Source organism: Scyliorhinus canicula, chromosome 5 (assembly GCF_902713615.1).
Source record: "Scyliorhinus canicula chromosome 5, sScyCan1.1, whole genome shotgun sequence".
NCBI lineage: Eukaryota > Metazoa > Chordata > Chondrichthyes > Carcharhiniformes > Scyliorhinidae > Scyliorhinus > Scyliorhinus canicula.
In genome coordinates, this window is record NC_052150.1 from 54,368,857 (window position 1) to 54,389,095 (window position 20,239).

A 20,239-nucleotide genomic window follows, 5' to 3' on the forward strand; every position below is an offset into this window, starting at 1 on the left:
ATAAAAGTAAGGTTAAGGGGGGGGTTGTTGGGTTACGGGTATAGGGTGGATACGTGGGTTTGAGTAGGGCGATCATGGCTCGGCACAACACTGAGGGCCGAAGGGCCTGTTCTGTGCTGTACTGTTCTATGTTCTAATGGAGGGCGGGAGTCTAGCAATGGTCTCAGGTAAGGGGATGTGCGGCTTTTCCGGCCCCGGAGAATCAGGGAACCAACGCCGGTTCCAATTCCATGCGGGGAACTGGATCACCCACCCCCAACCCCCCCCCCCCCCCCACCCCCCCCCCCCCCCCCCCCCCCCCCCCCCCCCCCCCCCCCCCCCCCGGCGTCGGCCGCGATTTCGGCGTCGGGGTTTGGAGAATCCAGCCCCCCATCTCTTCAGTTACTTGTGATGTATTAGATTGGACGTAAGGGGGCACGAGCAGGGTCTGGGTAGGCCCGTGTGTTTGAATGAGCAACTTTGTTCTCGGTGTTGCAGAATTCTTTGACGCTAAGCAAGCCAATACTTTAAGGTCACAACTTTGAAAATAAAATATTTCTGAAAAATATTGTTACAATCCCCAAAAAGGCCAATAACTTTAAAAAAGATACATTTCCCAGCGACTGACCAAAATAACCAAATGTTTTGACTGTGACAAACTAAAATCAACATATATCAAACATTACGGCCGGAATTCTCCAGCAGTCCGCTGGCACCTGACCCCTGCCCCTGGGTTTTCTGGCAGAGTGGGATGCCTTCAATGGGAATTCCTATTGACAGCAACGGGAGCAGAGAATCCTACCGCCATGCTGCCAGTAACTTATAATAATAATCTTTATTGTCACAAGTAGGTTTACATTAACACTGCAATGAAGTTACTGTGAAAAGCCCCTGGTTGCCAAACTCCAGCGCCTGTTTGGGTACACTGAGGGAGAATTCAGAATGTCCAATTCACCGAACAGCACGTCTTTCATGACTTGTGGGAGGAAACCGGAGCACCCGGAGGAAACCCACGCCGACACAGGGAGAACGTGCAGTCTCCTCAAAGACAGTGACCCAAGCCGGGAATCGAACCTGGGACCCTGGCTCTGAGAAACAACAGTGCTAACCACTGTGCTACCTTGCCACCCTTGCCACTGAGAAACATGTGGCTGGGAGGCTAGAGAATTCCGCCTACATAACAGACAACTAATACAGTGAACTAAAGAAAGGTTACTGTTGCACTAACTAATGAATGCAACCAAAATATATCTTACAAAACTCTTTCACTGTTCACCGTACTTCTGGCTGATATGTAGCATTACAGCAACAATCCCACAGTTACCCCCTGCACTCCAGCAGGTTGTGCTTTCCCTGCCACACCAGGTTGAAACTTTCATTGTCTTTTCCAGATCCAATTATCACCAGCAAGGCGCAGCTCGCCCTGCTTCCTAAATGTTCAGGTGATTGTTCTGTTCATCTTCCTTTTCAACAGAAACCGAGCCCTCAGAAGCATCCTGCTTGATGGTTAACAGAAAACCGTTCACCTGCTTCCCCACAGAAGTAACGTCTTTGTCTCATCATCCCAATCAAAGAACAAATATCAAAGAAAAGTACATGACAGGAACAGGCCCTTCGGCCATCCAAGCCTGCGCCGACCATGTTGCCCCTGTACCTAAAACCTTCTCCACTTCTGGGGCCCGTATTCCTCTATTCATATTCTATTTTTGTCAAGACGCCCCTTAAGCATCACTATCGTACCTGCTTCTGCCATCTCCTCTGGCAGCGAGTTCTAGTCACCCACTCACCTTTGTCTTAAAAGCTTTCCTCGCACATCTCCTCTAAACTTTCCACTAATCAGTAGCTGTCTTTTCTGTGAGATGCTGTGAAAAGGTGCTAAATTGGCACCCGACTCTTCCCTTGGCAATCGGATCACATGGAACATTTCTCCAAACTGAGTTGTCTGTCATGACTTCACCATCCCCCTTGTCAGAATGTTCTTGTTTCACCTTAAGTTAAAGGTGATGTTCGTTCTGTATGGCTCAAGAATTGAATTCATGTTACAAGTCTTAAAGAAAAAGTAAAAGTACATTGTTTATTTATTTTAATCCTGTCTCTTAACATTTTCTCTTAATCCTGCCTTTCTTTCCCTCCATTTATTTCACTTTCTGTACATGATTTACAAATAAATAATTTAACAGAATTTTCCAAGAATTTGTCAGAGTATCATGCTCTGGTATCTCTCCAGATGCATAGCCAAGTTTTCAGACCAGACTCCCCACCACAAAGCTATATCGGACGCTCTCCCTCGCCCTGCCACCATGAAGGTATCGGGGGTCCTCCACCCCCATCCAACTGCACAGGTATTGGCACTATATCAGGACAGTGCCAACTTGTGCCAAAGGGCAGTGTCAGGGGACAGCAAGGGACGGGGAAAGTCGAGAAACGGGGAGAATCCCATTCCCCAACTCTCGTGGGATTGTGCGCCCGGGCCGCTGTTTAGGCACCGCCGCAAAATTGCCCCCATGCTTTCTGATATACTCCCTGGTTTAGTTAGTGTTACGCAGTGAGGGTTCTCAAATCTAATTGGTAAGTTGCAAGTTCACGCACTCTGCTGATCTATTGTGGTTGTGTTGGTTGAGGGATGAACATTTCTCAGAGTATGAGAACTGCACGCCTTCTTTGAATAGTGCCATGAGATCTTTAGTTTGCTCGAAGTGGAACTTTGGTTTAACACTTCACAGAAGGAAAACACCACCAATAATACAATACTCATTCAGTTCTACCTAGAGTGTCAACCTCAATAATGTGGTCATGACCCAGAGTGGAGTTGGAACTTCCAACTCAGAGGGCTTTTAAAAAAAATTCAGAGCTTAGAGCAATTGAGCCAAGCTTAGCCACAAGGCTTATAGTTTATGGTGCAAAATATATTAGATTTATTTTCTATATTTATCTTATGCTGGTGTTTTTAATGCTTTCTGAATTATAGACTGCATGTCCATACATATATTATATATTTGCCATTTCTAAAATAGCATTTATTGGAACTATGAAAATAATACTAGAAGAATCTGTCCATTTTCACATGGACAGTCGGTATTTTACTGTTAGTGAATGCTTATCTGTTTTTATTTATGAAAATCTATGTTGTGCCACATAACCCAAATCCAGCTCCTATTCAAAGCTACCGCAGTTTTGTAGAATGCAACTCTACTGCACCCTTTGGGTACAAATTCTTATGACGGTTTTGTCAGATAAATTCCAAAGTCCAGTGTACAACAGAGTTCTATCCCATAGAGCAGCTTTAACTTCAGATAGGAGTCAGAAATCATGGTGACGAATGACAGTACTAGGTTACCAGCTTAACCTAGGGAGTTGGGGGTGGTAGTGCTGAAGGTAGAAAATGGTGTTGTGAATGCAACAGATAATACAAAGAATAGTGCCACTATGAATTGAGAAGAAGAGGAAAGAGAGTGACAACTTAAATTGATGGCGTGATCTGGGATGAGATGCACTGAGGTGTTCGGGGGTCCCTGGGAGGGGTCCTTTAGTTAGGGGGTCTCTGGGGGTTTCTTTAGTTAGGGGGCCCCTGTGGGGGAATCTCCCTATTTAGGGCGTCCCTGTGTGGGGGTGGGGGGGGGGGCGGGGCCTTTAGTTAGCGGTCTCTGTGGGGGGTTCCCTTTTTCGGGTTCCCTGTTGGGAGTGGGGGGGTAGGGGGCTGCTTTGCAATGCGGGAGGGGGGTGTTGGAGGAATCATTTATGTTGCAGGAGGGCTGGCCTCGAGACTTGGCTATTGGGCTACCCACTCAAAATGGCGGCCCGATAACACGGCCCCCACGGAAATCCTTCTTATTGCCGCCATGCATAAATTTGAATGGTGAGGGATGCTAAATTGCTTTGTTGGGAGCGCAAACCAGTAGCAATTCTCCGGCGGAAGAACGCTTCCCCAGCCGCTTGTTTCTCGGCGGTGCGCCATTGTTGGCAGCGGGATGCTCCGTTCCCGTTGTCATAATATCCACTCATGTATATAATGAGATGTAGACAGGCAGTGATTGACACATAGGATGTCCAATGAACACACAACACAGAACAACCAATCACCAGACAAGACACCACCACTATAAAGCTCACAGGGCATTAAGACTCCCGCTCTTTTCGGGACCCCGACACTGAGACAGTCAGAGTGCACAAGTCAGTGGACATTATTGCCATGTGGTAGCTAGTACGTCTGGTCGAGCCAGTAAGAGGTCGTCAGTAGGATTAGTAGAGTGTCAACCCACAGCTGAACATGTACAGCCGTTCTTAGTTTAAATAAAACCGTGTTGGATCATCTCCGGTGTTCGACATTTGTTTCTAGCTTCTCTGCATCCAGTTGCAGTCAACGTCAAACCAACCCGCCTAACACATCATGGTACCAGAGTGCTATTAATCCTGCCGAACCTACCTCGAGTAACTCTGCAATGACCAGAAAGCGGCCATCCAGCGAAATGGAAAACATCCAGCCTCCTCCGCAGCTCTGCATCTCCGACAACCTCGCTGCCAATTGGGAGATCTTCAAGCGAAAGTTCCTCCTGTATATCGAGGCCTCCGACTGTGAGGCAGCATCGGATGCCAGGAAGATCGCGCAATTTCTCTCGACCGCGGGGGATCACGGCATCCATATCTACAACTCGCTTACTTTTGCCGATGGCGAAGACAAGGCGAAGTTTAAAACGGTCCTGCTAAAATTCGACAGCCACTGCGACATTGAAGTGAATGAGAGCTTTGAACGTTACATCTTCCAACAAAGACTTCAGGGTCAGGATGAACCTTTTCAGTCCTTCCTGACCCAGCTCCGCATCCTGGCGCAGTCATGTAATTACAGCTCGGCGGCTGATTCCATGATCCAGGAACTGGTTGTTTTCGGGGTCCGCTCCGATTCTCTGTGGCAGAAGCTCCTCAAAATAAAACAGTTAACTCTCTCCGTCGCTATTGAGACGTGCGTGGTCCATGAGCATGCCAAGAATCGTTACTCCCACATCAGGGCGGCGGAAACTGCAAAGCTGGCCTCCCACGAGGCAGAACGGGTGCAGGCCATTGAAAAAATGCAAGGCCTGAGCATCGAGGAGAGTGGCCGTTTTGCGCGCTTTTCCCGGGTCCTGGGTGGACGACGAGGCCGAGAACCCTCATGCGCAGGTGCGTACGTCGGCCGACCGCACTGCGCATGCGCGTTGGTGCACGGAATGCGCTGACGTCAGCGTTATGACGTGTCCGAATTGTGGCTCCGCCCATTTAAAGCGGCAAAGTCCAGCCAAAGGACGGCGATGCCTACAGTGTGGGAAGCCTGGCCATTACGCGGCCTGCTGCAGGTCCCAGACACTGAGACAGTCAGAGTGCACAAGTCAGTGGACATTATTGCCATGTGGTAGCCATTAAGTTTGGTCGAGCCAGTAAGAGGTCATCAGTAGGATTAGTAGAGTGTCAACCCACAGCTGAACATGTACAGCCGTTCATAGTTTAAATAAAACCGTGTTGGATCATCTCCGGTGTTAGACATTTGTTTCTAGCTTCCCTGCATCCAGTTGCAGTCAATGTCAAACCAACCTGCCAAACACATCACCCGTCGCTGCCCAATGGCATTTCCCAGGCGATGGTGTGCTGCCAGCAGAATGGAGAATCCTGCCAACAGAGAATTAACCCCATAATCTCCCAAACAGAATCTCACCCTTGTCTGCTGGGCTATTTTTAAATTGAATCACTGATAAATTACAAATTTTTAGCTGATGGATCACTTTTAGGAAACATCTTCACATGGTCATGACAGTTACAGTGACAAAAGTAAACATCCCTTGTCCTTTTTGACTATTCTGCAGCCTTTGACATGGTTGATTACACAATCCTTATCCAACACCTTTCCACTATTGTCCAGCAAGGTGACACTGTACCCATGTAGTTCCATTCTCATCTAACTAATCATAAGAGTATCACTTCCAATGGCTTCCTGTGCCACATCCTGCATCATTGGGTGGGATCTACCGGTCGCACTGCGCCCAAAAAGCAGCGTGACACAATGCGACCGGTAGATGCCGGGAAATCCAATTGTGCGTGCGATCATTTTCTGGAAAATCTGCATATTAGAGTAAGTCTCACTCTAATATGCGTTCCCGTGACCTAATCAAGATGTGGGATCTAACTCCCTTGTCTTGGAGACCTTGGGAAAGTGCCATTCAGTGTGGGTCTCCACAAATGCGGACCAGCAGGAACGACACTTGTGGGGGGAGTCTTCCAGAGGATTGGAAGTCCCCAGGTGCATGTCTTCTGGGCAGGTTGATACCTTGGCAGTTCTGACGTCACCTAGGCACCCTGGCAGTGCCACCTGGACGCTCTGGAAGTGCCAGGCTGGCACCCTGGCAGTGCCACCAGGGTGCCAGTCTGGCACTACCCAGGTGGCCCTGTCAGCTGGCAGGGCCAAGCTGGCATTTTTTGCACGGCATGAAGCCAGGTGTTGAGTGACCCTCCAGAGGTGATTGGCATTTTATTTGCTGCTAATGTTATCAAGCATGAGTGACAACTCAATTTAATTGTATGAGGCTGTGTCACCTCTGATACTGCTACTTGCATCACTGCCATTGAACACCATGGAACCTTAAGGGTTGGTATCCTCCAGTCGTGCATTGGGCTCCATTCATTGAATGGCCCCCTAGCTGTAACATTAACTGATCCTGTCCCTGAGTTTTCAGCCCTCTTAAGGAACAAGCTGCTTTAGGAACACCACATTGCCATTAAGCTCAGAAGACTTAAGAACCACAGCAAGAACCCGGAAGCAGAGAAGGCAGTTGGAGCTTGTGCTGTAATGGAGGTTGATACATTGGCCATCAGATGTTGAATAATGGTTGGGTTCACATGTGCTGCCATAAAGATGGACACCATTCCCACACTGGAAAGCATCGGCTCCAAGCTCTACGCCAAATTAGTACTGGACTTCTCCATGCTACTTAACATTACACACAAGCTTTCTGGAAGGTTTTCCAATGCAACAAGCATTGTGCTGTGCATGCCTATCAACCTTCTTCTGTAATACAAAACAAAAATGCTGGAAATTCTCAGGAAGTGGAAAGAGAAACAGTTAATGACCTTTCATCAGAACTTCTGTGGTGTGCTTCATCAAAGAGATTATAGGGCAGCATGGTGGCGCAATGGTTAGCATTGCTACCTCACGGCGCTGAGGTCCCAAGTCCAGAGAAATAGAGTGAGAGAACGAGAGAGAGAAAGTAGATGTATCTCACCAACCCATGCAAAATTGAAGCCTGAGATGAAAGGTAATATCCAACTGCTGCTCCCCATTTGGTGGTTTGACTTTATTCTATTTTGAGTCATATTTTAACATTAAATGACAGGACGGCACGATGGTGCAGTGGTTAGCACTGCTGCCTCATGGCGCCAAGGACCAGGGTTCAATCCCAGCCCTGGATCACTGTCCATGTGGAATTTGCACATTCTCCCCCTTTTTGCGTAGGTTTCACCCCCACAATCCAAAAGATGGGCAGGGTAGATGGATTGGCCATGCTAAATTGCCCCTTAATTTGAATAAATGAATTGAGTACTCTAAATTTATTTATGTTTTAAATCAAAGAGATGATATGGACCCTCTACAGCAGAACTCGTATGTGACCTTATGCTTCAAGAAGTAGGCACCTGTACTTGTATTGTCCCAAGCCATGGCTACAGACTACCTATGTCACCATGTGCACATTTGCCTCTAAGCTATTCTCTAAAGTAAAAATAGAGTTTGGCTGCAAGATTGAGTTTGAATGATGGAGTCTCTTTAACATTCCTGCAATCTTGCTCTTCCATCTGTTACTCTTCCATGACAGCCTGGCCACGTTGCAGGTTTTGGCAATCTGAAAGGAGAAAAGCACCAAAGTAGAGTTGTGAAGAGGGGACTGGTTGAAAATATTATGTAGATAAGAGGTAAATGGTTACACCATCTGCTGCTTGTAAATCAGAAGAGAATTTGGATGAGGTTATGTGAGATATGAGAAGGAGAATTATGTATGAAGATCTAGGGCGGCATGTGGCACAGTGGTTAGCACTGGGACTGCGGTGCTGAGGACCCGGGTTCCCGGCCCTGGGTCACTGACCGTGTGGGGTTTGCACGTTCTCCCCATGTCTGCGTGGGTTTCACCCCCACAACCCAAAGATGTGCAGGTTAGATGGCCACACTAAATTGCCCCTTAATTGGAAAAAAAATAATTGGGTACTCTAAATTTTTTTTAAAATGAAAAACTCTAATAAAAATATATGAAGATCTTCTATCATCCTCTGTTGTTTCAGTGCCACCTTGCCTCAGCAATGGCTGATCCATAGAACACAAGCATTGTGCCTCTTTGGGGGTCAGGGCATTCTGACATGACTGTCCCCTGCCAGTTAGGACCTGCTAGCTCTTGTTGCTGTATAAATGTGAGGGAAGTGTTTCAATGAGTGTGATACAATGTGTTTGGGTGATATGCATGCCACAATTGAATAGCCTTGACTAGACAGATATGCGTTTGAATTGCATCAATTGATCTTGACATCTCCTTTGGGGTCAATGAACGTTTTGCAGCACTGATTCCAATTTACCAGGCTTGACTCATGGTAATGACCAAAATGGCCACATAGTCCCAGTAGCTTCTTATGGTTTGTTTATTGGACCTTCCTCTGAAAACCGTAGAAACACGCTTTGATTTCCCATTTCAGTTATTCTGACAACTTCTCTGAGTGAAGTTTTCAATTTAGTGCCAACAACTATTCAGTTATGGGTAGCTTTCTGCTGTGAGCCCATTCCCACAAAGAGAGAAATAGTACTGCCTGTGTTCATTGAATTTGGAATATGGCAACTAGTATGGAGAGACAGAGAAAGAGACAGGCAGATAAAGAGAAAGAGCATAAGAGAACGAGAGAGAGAAAGTAGATGTATCTCACCAACACATGCAAATTTGAAGCCTGAGATGAAAGGTAATATCCAACTGCTGCTCCCCATTTGGTGGTTTGACTTTATTCTATTTTGAATCAGATTTTAACATTAAACGACAGGACTGCACGGTGGGGCAGTGGTTAGCACTGCTGCCTCACGGCGCCAAGGCCGGGATTCAATCCTGGTCCTGGGTCACTGTCCGTGTGGAGTTTGCACATTCTCCCCCTGTCTGCATGGGTCTCACTCCCACAACCCAAAAGATGTGCAAGGTTGGTGGATTGGCCCTTAATTGGAAAAAAATAATAATTGGATACTCTAAGTTTATTAAAGATAAACATTAATTTTTTTTTCTTTTAAATTTAGAGTATCCAATTACTTTTATTTTTCCACTTAAGGGGCAATTTAGCGTAGCCAATCCACCTAACCTGCACATCTTTGAGTTGTGGGGGTGAAACCCACGCAGACACGGGGAGAATGTGCAAACTCCACACGGACAGTGACCCAGGGCCGGGATTCGAACCCGGGTCCTCAGCGCCGCAGTCCCAGTTCTAACCACTGCACCACATGCCACCCTTAAAAAAGACAATAAATGACATTAACCCATTTCATCTTCAATTTATTGTGGTGATAATCCCAGTTTATAGCTCCACAATCACTTTTGTCATAAAGTGTAATACCCAAGAATCTTTACTGGCAGATGCTAGGGAGTTGATGAACATGTTAGAAAACAAGAATAAGCAGCAAAAATAACTTTGTGGGAGTTTAGTAGATGTGATTGTAAATAAAACACAACAGTGATTGATGGCAAAATTGGAGTAGCAGATTTGGGTTGCTGCTTAAAAATGCAAACACACAAAAAAAAATATTCAAAGTTCTATCCTTGACGTCATCTTAATCTAATTTGGCAAATTCTTTCTTTATGCGGGAATATAAATCAATTTAAAACAATATTTTTCTAAGCTGTTTAATGTAGTCTCTTTTTTTCTCATGACTTTTAATGATGTAGTCCCAAAGAGCCACATTAAAGGAAAAATGAAAAACAAATTGACCAGTACAACAGGTTCACAAAACAAAAATGCTTAGTTCATAATCCAGCATTAAAATAGGCCTTTGTAGTGTTATACTTCAATTCATACTGAGAACAGAATAGCTGAATAGCAGCATCTGAGGTGGACTAGACAAATTTAAATAGGATTACCTTGGATTAAAAAAAAATAATTCATGGATGCCAACGCCACTGACTGGGCCAGCATTTATTGCACATCCCTCATTGTCCTTGAACTGAGTGGCTTGCTTAGCTATTTCAGAGGGCATTTTAATAGTCAACCACATTGCTGTGGATCTGGAGCCACATGTAGGCCAGATAAGGATGGCAAATTTTCTTCCTTACATGCATTAGTGAACCAGATGGGTTTTTACAACAATCAACAATCATTTGATCATTAAACTTTTCATTCCAGATTTTTATTGAATTCCAATTTCACCGTCTTCCCTGGCGGGATTTGAACCTGGGCCCCCAGACCCTGCGTCTCTGGATTATTAGTCCAATAACAATACCACTGCCTCCCCAAATATACAGCACAGAAACAAGCCATCTCACCCAACCATAAATGCCAACATTTATGTTCAACTTGAGCTTCCTCCCATCTTTCCCCATCCAAATGTAGCATTGTTTTCCTCTATTCCTTTCTCCTTCATTTGCTTGTCTAACTTTCTCTTAAACGCGTCTATACCATTCATTTCAACCACTCTCCATGGCAGTGAGTTCCATTCTCACAACTCTTTGGGTAAAGAAGTTTCTTCTGAATTCCTGTTGGGTTATCTTATATTGATGGGCTCTTCCCCACAAGAGGAGACCACCTCTCTGTATTAACTCAATTAAACCTTTCATAATTTTAAAGACATCTATTAGTTAATTTCCCCCTCCACCTTTTTCCGAGGGAAAAGAGACCCAGCTAATCAATCCTTTCCTGATGTGTGTGCACACATTTCTGGTATCATCCTTGTGAATCTTCTCTGCACCCTCTCCAGTGTCTCTAGATCCTTTTTATAATATGATGACTAGAATGTTATGCAGTACTCTAAGTGGGTTCTAATTATGGTTCAATACAGGTGTAACAAAACTTCTTTACTGTATTAAACCATGGTCAGACCACATGTAGAGTGCTGCTTAAAATATTATTTATTTATAATTCTATTTCTCATTCCAGAAATAAAGCCTCGTGCTTCACTTGCTTTTTTGCTACCCCACCAAAAATTGCATCTTTCAAGTAATAAGTGACCTCCTAATCTTTCCGACCAACATGTACAATATCGCATTTATCATTTGAAAATGATTTGCCCATTCTGCAAGTTTATTAATGTCCTTCTGTAATTGGTTGCTGTTCTCAGAATTGACTCCCCCCTCCCTGCCAATTTTGCGTAATCAGCAAATTTAGAAATTATGTTTTTGATTTCACATGCCAGAGTGCCAGGCTGATGGTGCCAAGCGGACATTTTGCCCGCACCAGGTATCGGGCCCAGGGTGCCCTGCTAGTATGTGGTGGGATGTGGGGGGGCTAGAGGACCCCCCCAACATGCAAGTTTGGGCATTGGGGGAGGTGTCCAGGGGTCACATAGGTGCCCCGATCTCTTCCTGCATTGAGGTGCTCCGCTGTCGGAGTTACTCAGTGCAGGATATGGGGTGAAGTGCGCTCCACCGAGGCCTCAAATAAAACCCACTGCCTTTTTATAGTGGGGTCATTCCCAGCGCCACACGTGCCGTCCATTTACACCCAGAACAGACTCTATTTTTAAAAATTTAAATCATGCCGTATATTATGGTCACTATGGCCTAGATGCTCCCTCCCTTCTTCTCCTATTTACTCTGGTTCCTTCCCTGTTACTGGATCCAATAACCAATCTTCCCTTTAGCCTAAATTTAGCCTAATATTACAGAGTAATTATTTGTTACTTAGAAAGCAGTGATGCAAGGTGCTTTGAATATAATTAATATTGGAATTTTAGACTGTTACCCTACGCCAAATAATCGGTGTTCCAGACCATGATCAGTTGTTCCACATTGACTACAGGTTATTTCCTTAAGTTTTGTTAACATCTGAAATTATTTTTCCATATATTTCCCTTTATTCAAACACAGGTAGTACATTATTTACACTGTAAGAAGTCTTACAACACCAGGTTAAAGTCCAACAGGTTTGTTTCAAATCACTAGCTTTCGGAGCGCAGCTCCTTCCTCAGGTGAACGAAGAGGTAGGTTCCAGAAACATATATATAGGCAAAGTCAAAGATGCAAGACGATACTTTGAATGTGAGCATTTGCAGGTAATTAAGTCTTTACAGATCCAGTAAGTACTTAAGGGTAATAGGAAGGAGTAATAAGCTCAGCGAACCATGGATGACCAGAGATATTCAGGATACAATGAGAAGGAAGTGTGAGGCTTTTAATAAGTACAAGGGGGCAAATCAACAGAGGCATTAGTGGAGTACAGGAAGTTCAGGATGCTTAGGAAAGCAATTAGGAGAGCAAAGAGGGAATATGAGAAATCTCCAGCTGGTAGAAGTAGGGAAATTCCAATATATTCTATAAGTATATCAATGGGAAGAGGATAGCTAGGGAAAAAGTAGGGCCCATTAGGGACTAAGGTGGGAAATTTGTGGGTGGAGCCAGAGGATATTGGTAGTGTGTTAAATGAATATTTCACATCTGCCTTCACCCAAGAGAGGCGGGTGCTCTACGCTGCTCGGCTGCTAGCCCCCAGCCAAACGGAGGATCGGTGGCCGTTTTACACCCTATTTTCGGGCGTAAAACGCCACCGTTCCCATGCCGGCGTGAGGACATAGCCTCAAAATTGGAGAATCCAGCCCATCGGCCTTCAGTCAGAACCTAACACTTTGCTATTTTTTGAATAATTCCACCCACTATACGCATACATTGGTAGAATATAATGTATCTGTATACAAGGACTGCAATTTGTATATACACAGACTTCGGACATACTGTACACATGCAATACCTGTTCCTATTTTCACCGTTCTTACAAAAGCAACTTTTATGATATTTTATTCCTGTTGAATAAATTGTAGTGTGCTATTTTCAAAGCGCTTTCAGAAGTTAAATGCATTCATGTATACATTTTCTGCAGATTCATGCAGCCGTCTCAATAAAACGTCTTAATTTGGGATATTTACAAACCAGCCCTAAAGGGGCAATTGCTGAATCTATGAATAAGAGAACTTTGTGAAACCTAATGCATACCTTTCCACTATTTCAACATTTAACTGCCTCTGATCTGCATTTCAAGTCTACAAATAGCACTATTACATTGAAGCAAGAGAAGAAAATGTCATACGTTGTCAATTTTGCAGGAAAGTATGTACACAAATATTGTAACTGATTCGAACCAACTAACCATGATGAGAAGCCCTTTGATCTGCACTGCCTAAGATAATAAACATCAATACTGTAGCTCAAAAGTTTGTATTTGGATTTTTAAAAATCCCTTTATTACAGCGAGGAAAATGTGAACCAATGATTTCCTGCTCAGCTTGAAATTGGGTGTTTATCTCAGCTTTGCTGTGTATTTAGTACTTGATAGTACTTAGCAAATTGTTGGAATTGTGGGTTGACAGACTCCGGGTCCTGATGGATTTAAAAAGGTTTTAAAAGAAGGGACTAGTGAGATAATTGAGGTGTTGGTTTTAATTTTTCAAAATTTACAAGATTCAGGACAGGTTCCATTAGATTGAAAAAACTAAGGTAACTTCTTTATTAAAAAGGGAGGGACATTGGGAAAACCTTAGAAGCTATGATTAAAGACGTTATAGACAGAGTTAACATGATTTTGTGAAAGGGAAATCATGTTTAACCAATTTATTAGAGTTCTTTCAAGAAGTAACATGTGCAATGAAAACCGGTGGATATAGTGTACTTTAATTTCTAGAAGACATTTGAAAAGGTTCCATTTCAAAGTTTATTGCAGAAAATAAAAAATCATGGTGCAGAGGATAACATTTTGGTATGCATTGAAGATTGGCCAGGAAACAGAGATCGTGTAATTGGGTCATTTTCTGGTTAGAAGATAGTAATCAGTGCTGAGGCCTCAACGTTTAACAATTTCTATAAATGACTTGGATGAAGGGGTCGAAGGTTAGGTTGTTAAATTTGCTGACGACACAAAGATAGGTAGGAAAATAAGTTGTAAAGAGAACATATGGAGGCTATAAGTGGACATGGGTAGGTTAGGTGAGTGGGCAAAGATCTGGCAAATTGAGTATGATGTGGGAACATGTGAGACTGTCCATTTTGAACTGGGGGGAGGTTCATGGTAAAGGAGGAACGGACATGGGTGACTGGGGGGGGGGGGGGGGGGGGGGGGGGAAGGGGGGGCAGCACGCCCAACTTATGGCTATATACTCAATCCTATTGAGACTGATTTGCATTTTTGTACTGCCCTGTTTATGCCTAAAAATCAAATCAGCACCAAATGATAAAGTTAAAGTCCCCAACTTCATTTTCATCTCTCTCTAGTTTTACAACCTGCCTAAAACGTCCGTCGGTAGTACAAGTCAGAAAGCGATCATTTCCAATCAAACTTAAAGGCTGCAGTAATAGAATTATAGAGGCAGGTCTAGAACTCATCTTTACTGCAGTAATTTGAGCCTTCCAATTTCTCCACTGTGATTGAATTAGAGAAATCAATTGTTATCTGCTTGTGGTTAAACACTGTTGTTGTCAGTAGGCATAAGTACTTGTGACTGCATTGCTGATGTATTTTCTTTTCATTTTCAACTAGGAATTGGGAAAAACGTCATCTGCGACAGAGCTGCGACCCCTCTGGATGCGTTTAGGATGATGTCAGCAGCACATTATTATCCCAAACTAATGAGTATAATGGGTAACGTTCTCCGATTCCTCCCTGCTTTTGTTAAGATGAAGCAAATGATTCAAGAGGGCTACGTGGGGGACTTATTGATCTGTGAGGTTCAGGTTCACAGTGGGAGTCTTCTGGGTAAGAAATACAACTGGAGCTGTGATGACCTGATGGGGGGTGGAGGGCTACATTCCGTGGGAAGCTACATCATTGACCTTTTAACTTTTCTGACCAGCCAAAAAGCTGCCAAAGTCCATGGCTTCCTGAAAACATTTGTGAAGCAGACCGAGCATATCAGAGGGATACGTCAGATCACCAGCGATGACTTCTGCACCTTTCAGATGGTTTTAGAAGGTGGTGTGTGCTGTACTGTGACTTTGAATTTCAATGTCCCTGGGGATTTTAAACAAGAAATCATCGTGGTGGGGTCCACTGGCCGATTAATGGTAAATGGCTGCGACTTGTATGGACAAAGAAATAGTGCATCTCAAAAGGAATTGATTTTAGAAGACTCAACACCTGTATGTAACGCCCTTCTCCCAGAAAAAGCATTCAGGGATATCCCATCCCCATTTCTCAGGGGTACTATCATGATGGTTCAAGCCATTCGGCAAGCATTTCAAGACCAAGAAGATCGACGAACCTGGGATGGGAGACCACTAACTATGGCAGCAACATTTGAGGATTGTTTGTATGCACTGTGTGTTGTGGACACCATTAAAAAATCAAATGAGACTGGTGAATGGCAGAACATTGTGATTATGACAGAAGAGCCTGAGATTAGCCCTGCATATTTGATTAGTGAGGCTATGCGCCGCAGCCGAATGTCACTGTTATACTAACTGCTTTTAACAACTTCTTATGACAAGTAGACTCAGAATGTAAAAGGAATTAATACTTTTGGATGCTAATGCCACATCTCTGGGACTTCCTGGTTTCAATAAATATTGACACAGCTACAGAGTTCATTAGCAACATACCAAGTAAGCTTGAAGTGGTGTCTGGTAACAAAAATGTTATTAAAGCAAACAAGTGTTAATAACTACGGAGGACCATCCCATTTTCACTCCAGGCACAGAACGTTACAGAACTGGAGCACCTGTCCGTGAACTCGGAGATCTATTAATTTTAATTGACAGAAAATCCAGCCAGCCACAGGTGTGAACCTCTATGCATGAACACCTTCTGTGCATTGCCATTGTGCAAAGACCTGTGTGAGGAGTGCAAAATCATAAAAGTTACCTCTCAAAGATAAGTCTTTAAAAATAATCGTAACATTTTGCAGCCAGTCAGCTCCAGGTCTGACTTAGCAGTTCACTATGCAATGCATTTGCAATCTTAATTGCTTTTGCAGTGACGTGGCGGAATAGATTCCTGTAATGGGAAGCATGTAGATTCTTTATTGATTGGTCGAGGAGCATTATTGGTGAACAGTTGAAAGTGGGTTTCCAGGTTACCTGTTCAAAAGGTGCTTATTATGAGGGGACTCAAAGAAGGAAAGAATAAAGTGGGGAATTAAAAATTTAAAAATGCATTTTGAAAAACAAAATTGTTAAATAATATATGCTGTTGTGGTTATGTTACTGAACTAGTAATCCAAAGGCCCGGACTGATAAACCAGAGAATGTGAGCTCAAGCCACACATTGGTAGCTTGAAAATGTACTTTAAAGCAAATTCTAGAAACATGAAAGAAAGCAATGCAGGAAGCTGTCCAATTGTCAAAAAAAAAAACACATAGTTCACCAATATTGTACACAGAAAGGAATCTGGCTGAAATGTGACTCCTGTCCTACATCAGTGTGAGTAACGTTTAACAGCCACGCAGTTGGGCTACCGGAAGTTCAAGAAAAGTGTCTACCACCTTCTGTGGGCCACCGGGTATCGACAATTCCGAGAATGAATGACAAGAATCTGTTGCTGCTTTCCCAAGTATATGCTGTATAATTTCTCAAGCTGAAACACAAATATTACACAAGGCTAGGGTATGTATACAGAGATCACAAGTAGGCAAGGCTGATTGGTGTGTAAACTATCATAAACTGACCGACTATTTCAATCAACATAAATAACCAAGTAAACAAAATCAAATTAACTGATGGACAAATTGAAGGGGCAGTCCCTTCATTAACATTTGCATTTAGATTTCCCCAGGTGATAAATTGTTGGTCTCAATGGGGCTATTAGGAAAACCATTGAGCAATTGAGAAGGTGTGAGTCAAAAATAATCAGCAAGCATGGGTTCTGCTCAGGTCCATTCTCATCACTTCTTGTACTTGCAGCAGTGAGTTTTTAAAATAAATTTAGAGTACCCAATTCTTTTTTTCCAATTAAGGGGGAAATTTAGCGTGGCCAATTCGTCCTACCCCACACATCTTTTTGGGTTGTGGGACGATACCCACGCAAACGCGGGGAGAATGTGCAAACTCCACACGGACAGTGACCCAGACCTGGATCCTGGGCGCCGTGAGGCAGCACTTACAGCATTGATTAAGGTTTTTTCTTTATTTTTTCATGGGATTTGAGCATCGTTGGCAAGGCCAGCAATTGTTGCCCATCCTTGATGGATCTTGAGTAGGTGACAGCGAGTGAGTTGTGGCAATGCTGATAACTCACTTGATTATCCCTCCTGCCAAAGTCCACGGTGCAGCAAAAGAGGATAAAATCTCAAAGTTTAAATATATAACATAAATAAAAATTGTTAGGAGATTTAAGAGCAGAACTTTTAAAATCCAATTCCTCTATCCCTTGTCCACAAAAGCTTTTAATGCTGTTATATAAAGAATGCTAATGAGGTAATGGTTGTGATAGTTTGCATGACAGAAGATATCTTCCTTCCTTCTAAAGGAAACTTTTAAAAAAATCTTACGTTTCAGATATTTGGAACATATATAGTGAAATTTAATTTGAGTTTACAAGGTAGGGCTACTAGTATATTAGAATATGTTCAATGTATCCCCTCCCCTCCAGAATGTGTAGCCTTCCGCCCAGATACTGTGAGGAAAGCATGTAACTCTCCCTCCAATTTCCAAACCCAACCCCTACGAACCCTCCTTCACAGAGAAGATGCAGCTGCCAATCAACAGGAAGCATGTGTGAATAGGTGCCAGGGGAATAGGTGCCAGGGAACATTAGGCCGAATGACACTGAATATTTCTCCATGAGTCCAATCAAATTAGGAAAAAGGATTCATGCAACCTTGCTTCACCAGGAGGAAAAAATGGATGTAAATGAAATCAATACCACTGCAGTGCAGAAGTCAGTAAAGCAGACTGGTTTTACTTTTTTAAAAGTACATTTGAAATGCTTTCAGCCCTTAGCAGGACCTCTCAAATGATCCCTATTTTCAAAAAAATAAGGCCTACAATGTCAACAGAAGCAGATCCTGTCAAGTTGCAATACTTATTCCTATCCCACTCTTGACATTCTCCTTTCCCAGTCTCGGTGGCGCAATTGGTCTGTGCGTTTCGTTCCATGGTGAAACTATTGCTTAACATTCTACAAATCATGTGAAGTAAATTTCATCCTTAAAGTTGTCTTGCGTTGAAAAATAACAGGTATGTATGCTGAAACGAAAGGTAAAGGGAAAATGCTGGAAAATCTCAGCAAGTCTGGCAGCATCTGTAGGGAGAGAAAAGAGCTAACGTTTCGAGTCCGATGACTCTTTGTCAAAGCCGGACTCGAAACTAGCTGCCAGACTTGCTGAGATTTTCCAGCATTTTCCCTTTCGTTTCAGATTCCACCATCCACAGTAATTTGCTTTTATTAAGTATGTGTGCTGACCCTATCATTTGGAAATTCAGGTTTATTTTTTGAGGGATTTCTGTGCAGTCACAGAGGAAATCGCTAATCTTTCTGCTTTGCTAGAAGATGAAAAAATACAAACGTCATGATCTTTTCTCTAAGGCTTCGAATTTGTGATAGCACAAAAAGGCCAAAATGATATCCATGTTATTTCACCCGCCCGTTAGCACTGGTGCATTTGGAATGTACACGTAGGAGTAATTTTCATAATCTGTGCACCCACCATAGAGTTTCACCCCTCATTAACATATATCAACAAGTTGATTTGATTTATTGTCACATGTACCGAAGTGCAGTGAAAAGTATTTTTCTGCGGCCGAGGGAACGTACACAGTAAGTACATAGTAGAGAAAAGAATAATCAACAGAGAACATTGACAAATGGTGCATCGACAAACAGTGATTGGTTACAGTGCGGAACAAGGGGCCAAACAAAGCAAACAAAGCAAATGCATGAGCAAGAGCAGCATAGGGCGTCATGAATAGTGTTCTTACAGGGAATAGATCAGTCCGAGGGAAAGTCGTTGAGGAGTCTTGTAGCTGTGGGGAAGAAGAAGTTCCTATGTCTGGATATGCGAGTCTTCAGACTTCTGTACCTTCTGCTTGATGGAAGGGTGGTAAGAAGGCATGCCTGGGTGGGAGGGGTCTCTGAAAATGCTGCCTGCCTTCCTGAGACAGCGGGAGGTGTATACAGAATCAATGTGGGGGTGGCAAGCTTGTGTGATGCGTTGGGCTGAGTTCACCACACTCTGCAATTTCTTGCGATCTTGGAACGAGCAGTTGCCATACCAAGCTGTGATGCAGCCAGATAGGATGCTCTCTATCGCACATCAGTAGGCGTTTGTGAGAGTCGATGCATACATGCCAAATTTCTTTAGCTTCCATAGGAAGTAGAGACGCTGTTGGGCTTTCTTGACTGTTGCATCAATGTGAGTGGACAGGGACAGACTGTTGGTGATGGTGACCCCCAGGAACTTAAAGCTATTGACCATCTCCACTTTGGAGCCATTGATGCAGACGGGAAGGTGTGTCATGCTGCGCTTCCTGAAGTCGATGATCAGTTTCTTTGTCTTTCCAACATTTAGAGAGAGGTTATTTTAGGTACACATGCAACCAAGTGATTTATCTCCCTCCTGTAGTCTGATTTGTCGTTGTTTGAGATACGGCCCACCACAGTCGTATCATCTGCAAACTTATGGATGAAGTTGGAGTTAAATTTTGTCACACAGTCATGTGTGTATAGGGAGTACAGTAGAGGACTGAGCACACATCCTTGTGGGGCCACGGTGTTGAGGACTATTGTGGACGAGGTGCTGTTGCCTATCCTTACAGATTGCGGTGTGTTGGTGATGAAGTCAAGGATCCAGCTGCAAAGGGGGGGGGGTCAAGTCCAAGATTGCGGAGTTTGGCTATTAGTCTTGTTGGGATAATGGTGTTGAAGGCGGAGCTGTAGTCTATGGACAGCAGTATTATATAGGTGTCCTTGTTATCGAGGTGTTCTAGTGTTGATTTCAGGGCCAGTGAGATAGCATCTGCTGTGGACCGGTTGTGGTGATGGGCAAACTGCAGTGGATCGAGACCGTCTGGGAGGCTGGCAGTGATCCGTCTCATGACTAGCCGCTCAAAGCATTTCATGATAACAGACATTAGGGCCACCCGGTTGGTAGTCGTT

At 43.7% G+C, this 20,239-nt stretch overlaps 1 protein-coding gene across 3 annotated transcripts in view; it reads left to right on the forward strand.

Moving 5' to 3' along the window:
• The window catches only part of si:ch211-276f18.2 (glucose-fructose oxidoreductase domain-containing protein 1), a 135,956-nt gene extending 117,641 nt beyond the window's left edge, over positions 1-18,315 (forward strand). For all 3 annotated transcript variants that reach the window (XM_038797092.1, XM_038797095.1, XM_038797096.1), the window contains exon 2: positions 14,689-18,315. In XM_038797092.1, coding sequence (XP_038653020.1) covers positions 14,689-15,608 — 920 coding nt within the window. In that variant the 3' untranslated portion in view covers positions 15,609-18,315. The remainder of the gene's footprint in view (positions 1-14,688) is intronic.
• Positions 18,316-20,239: the final 1,924 nt, after the last annotated feature.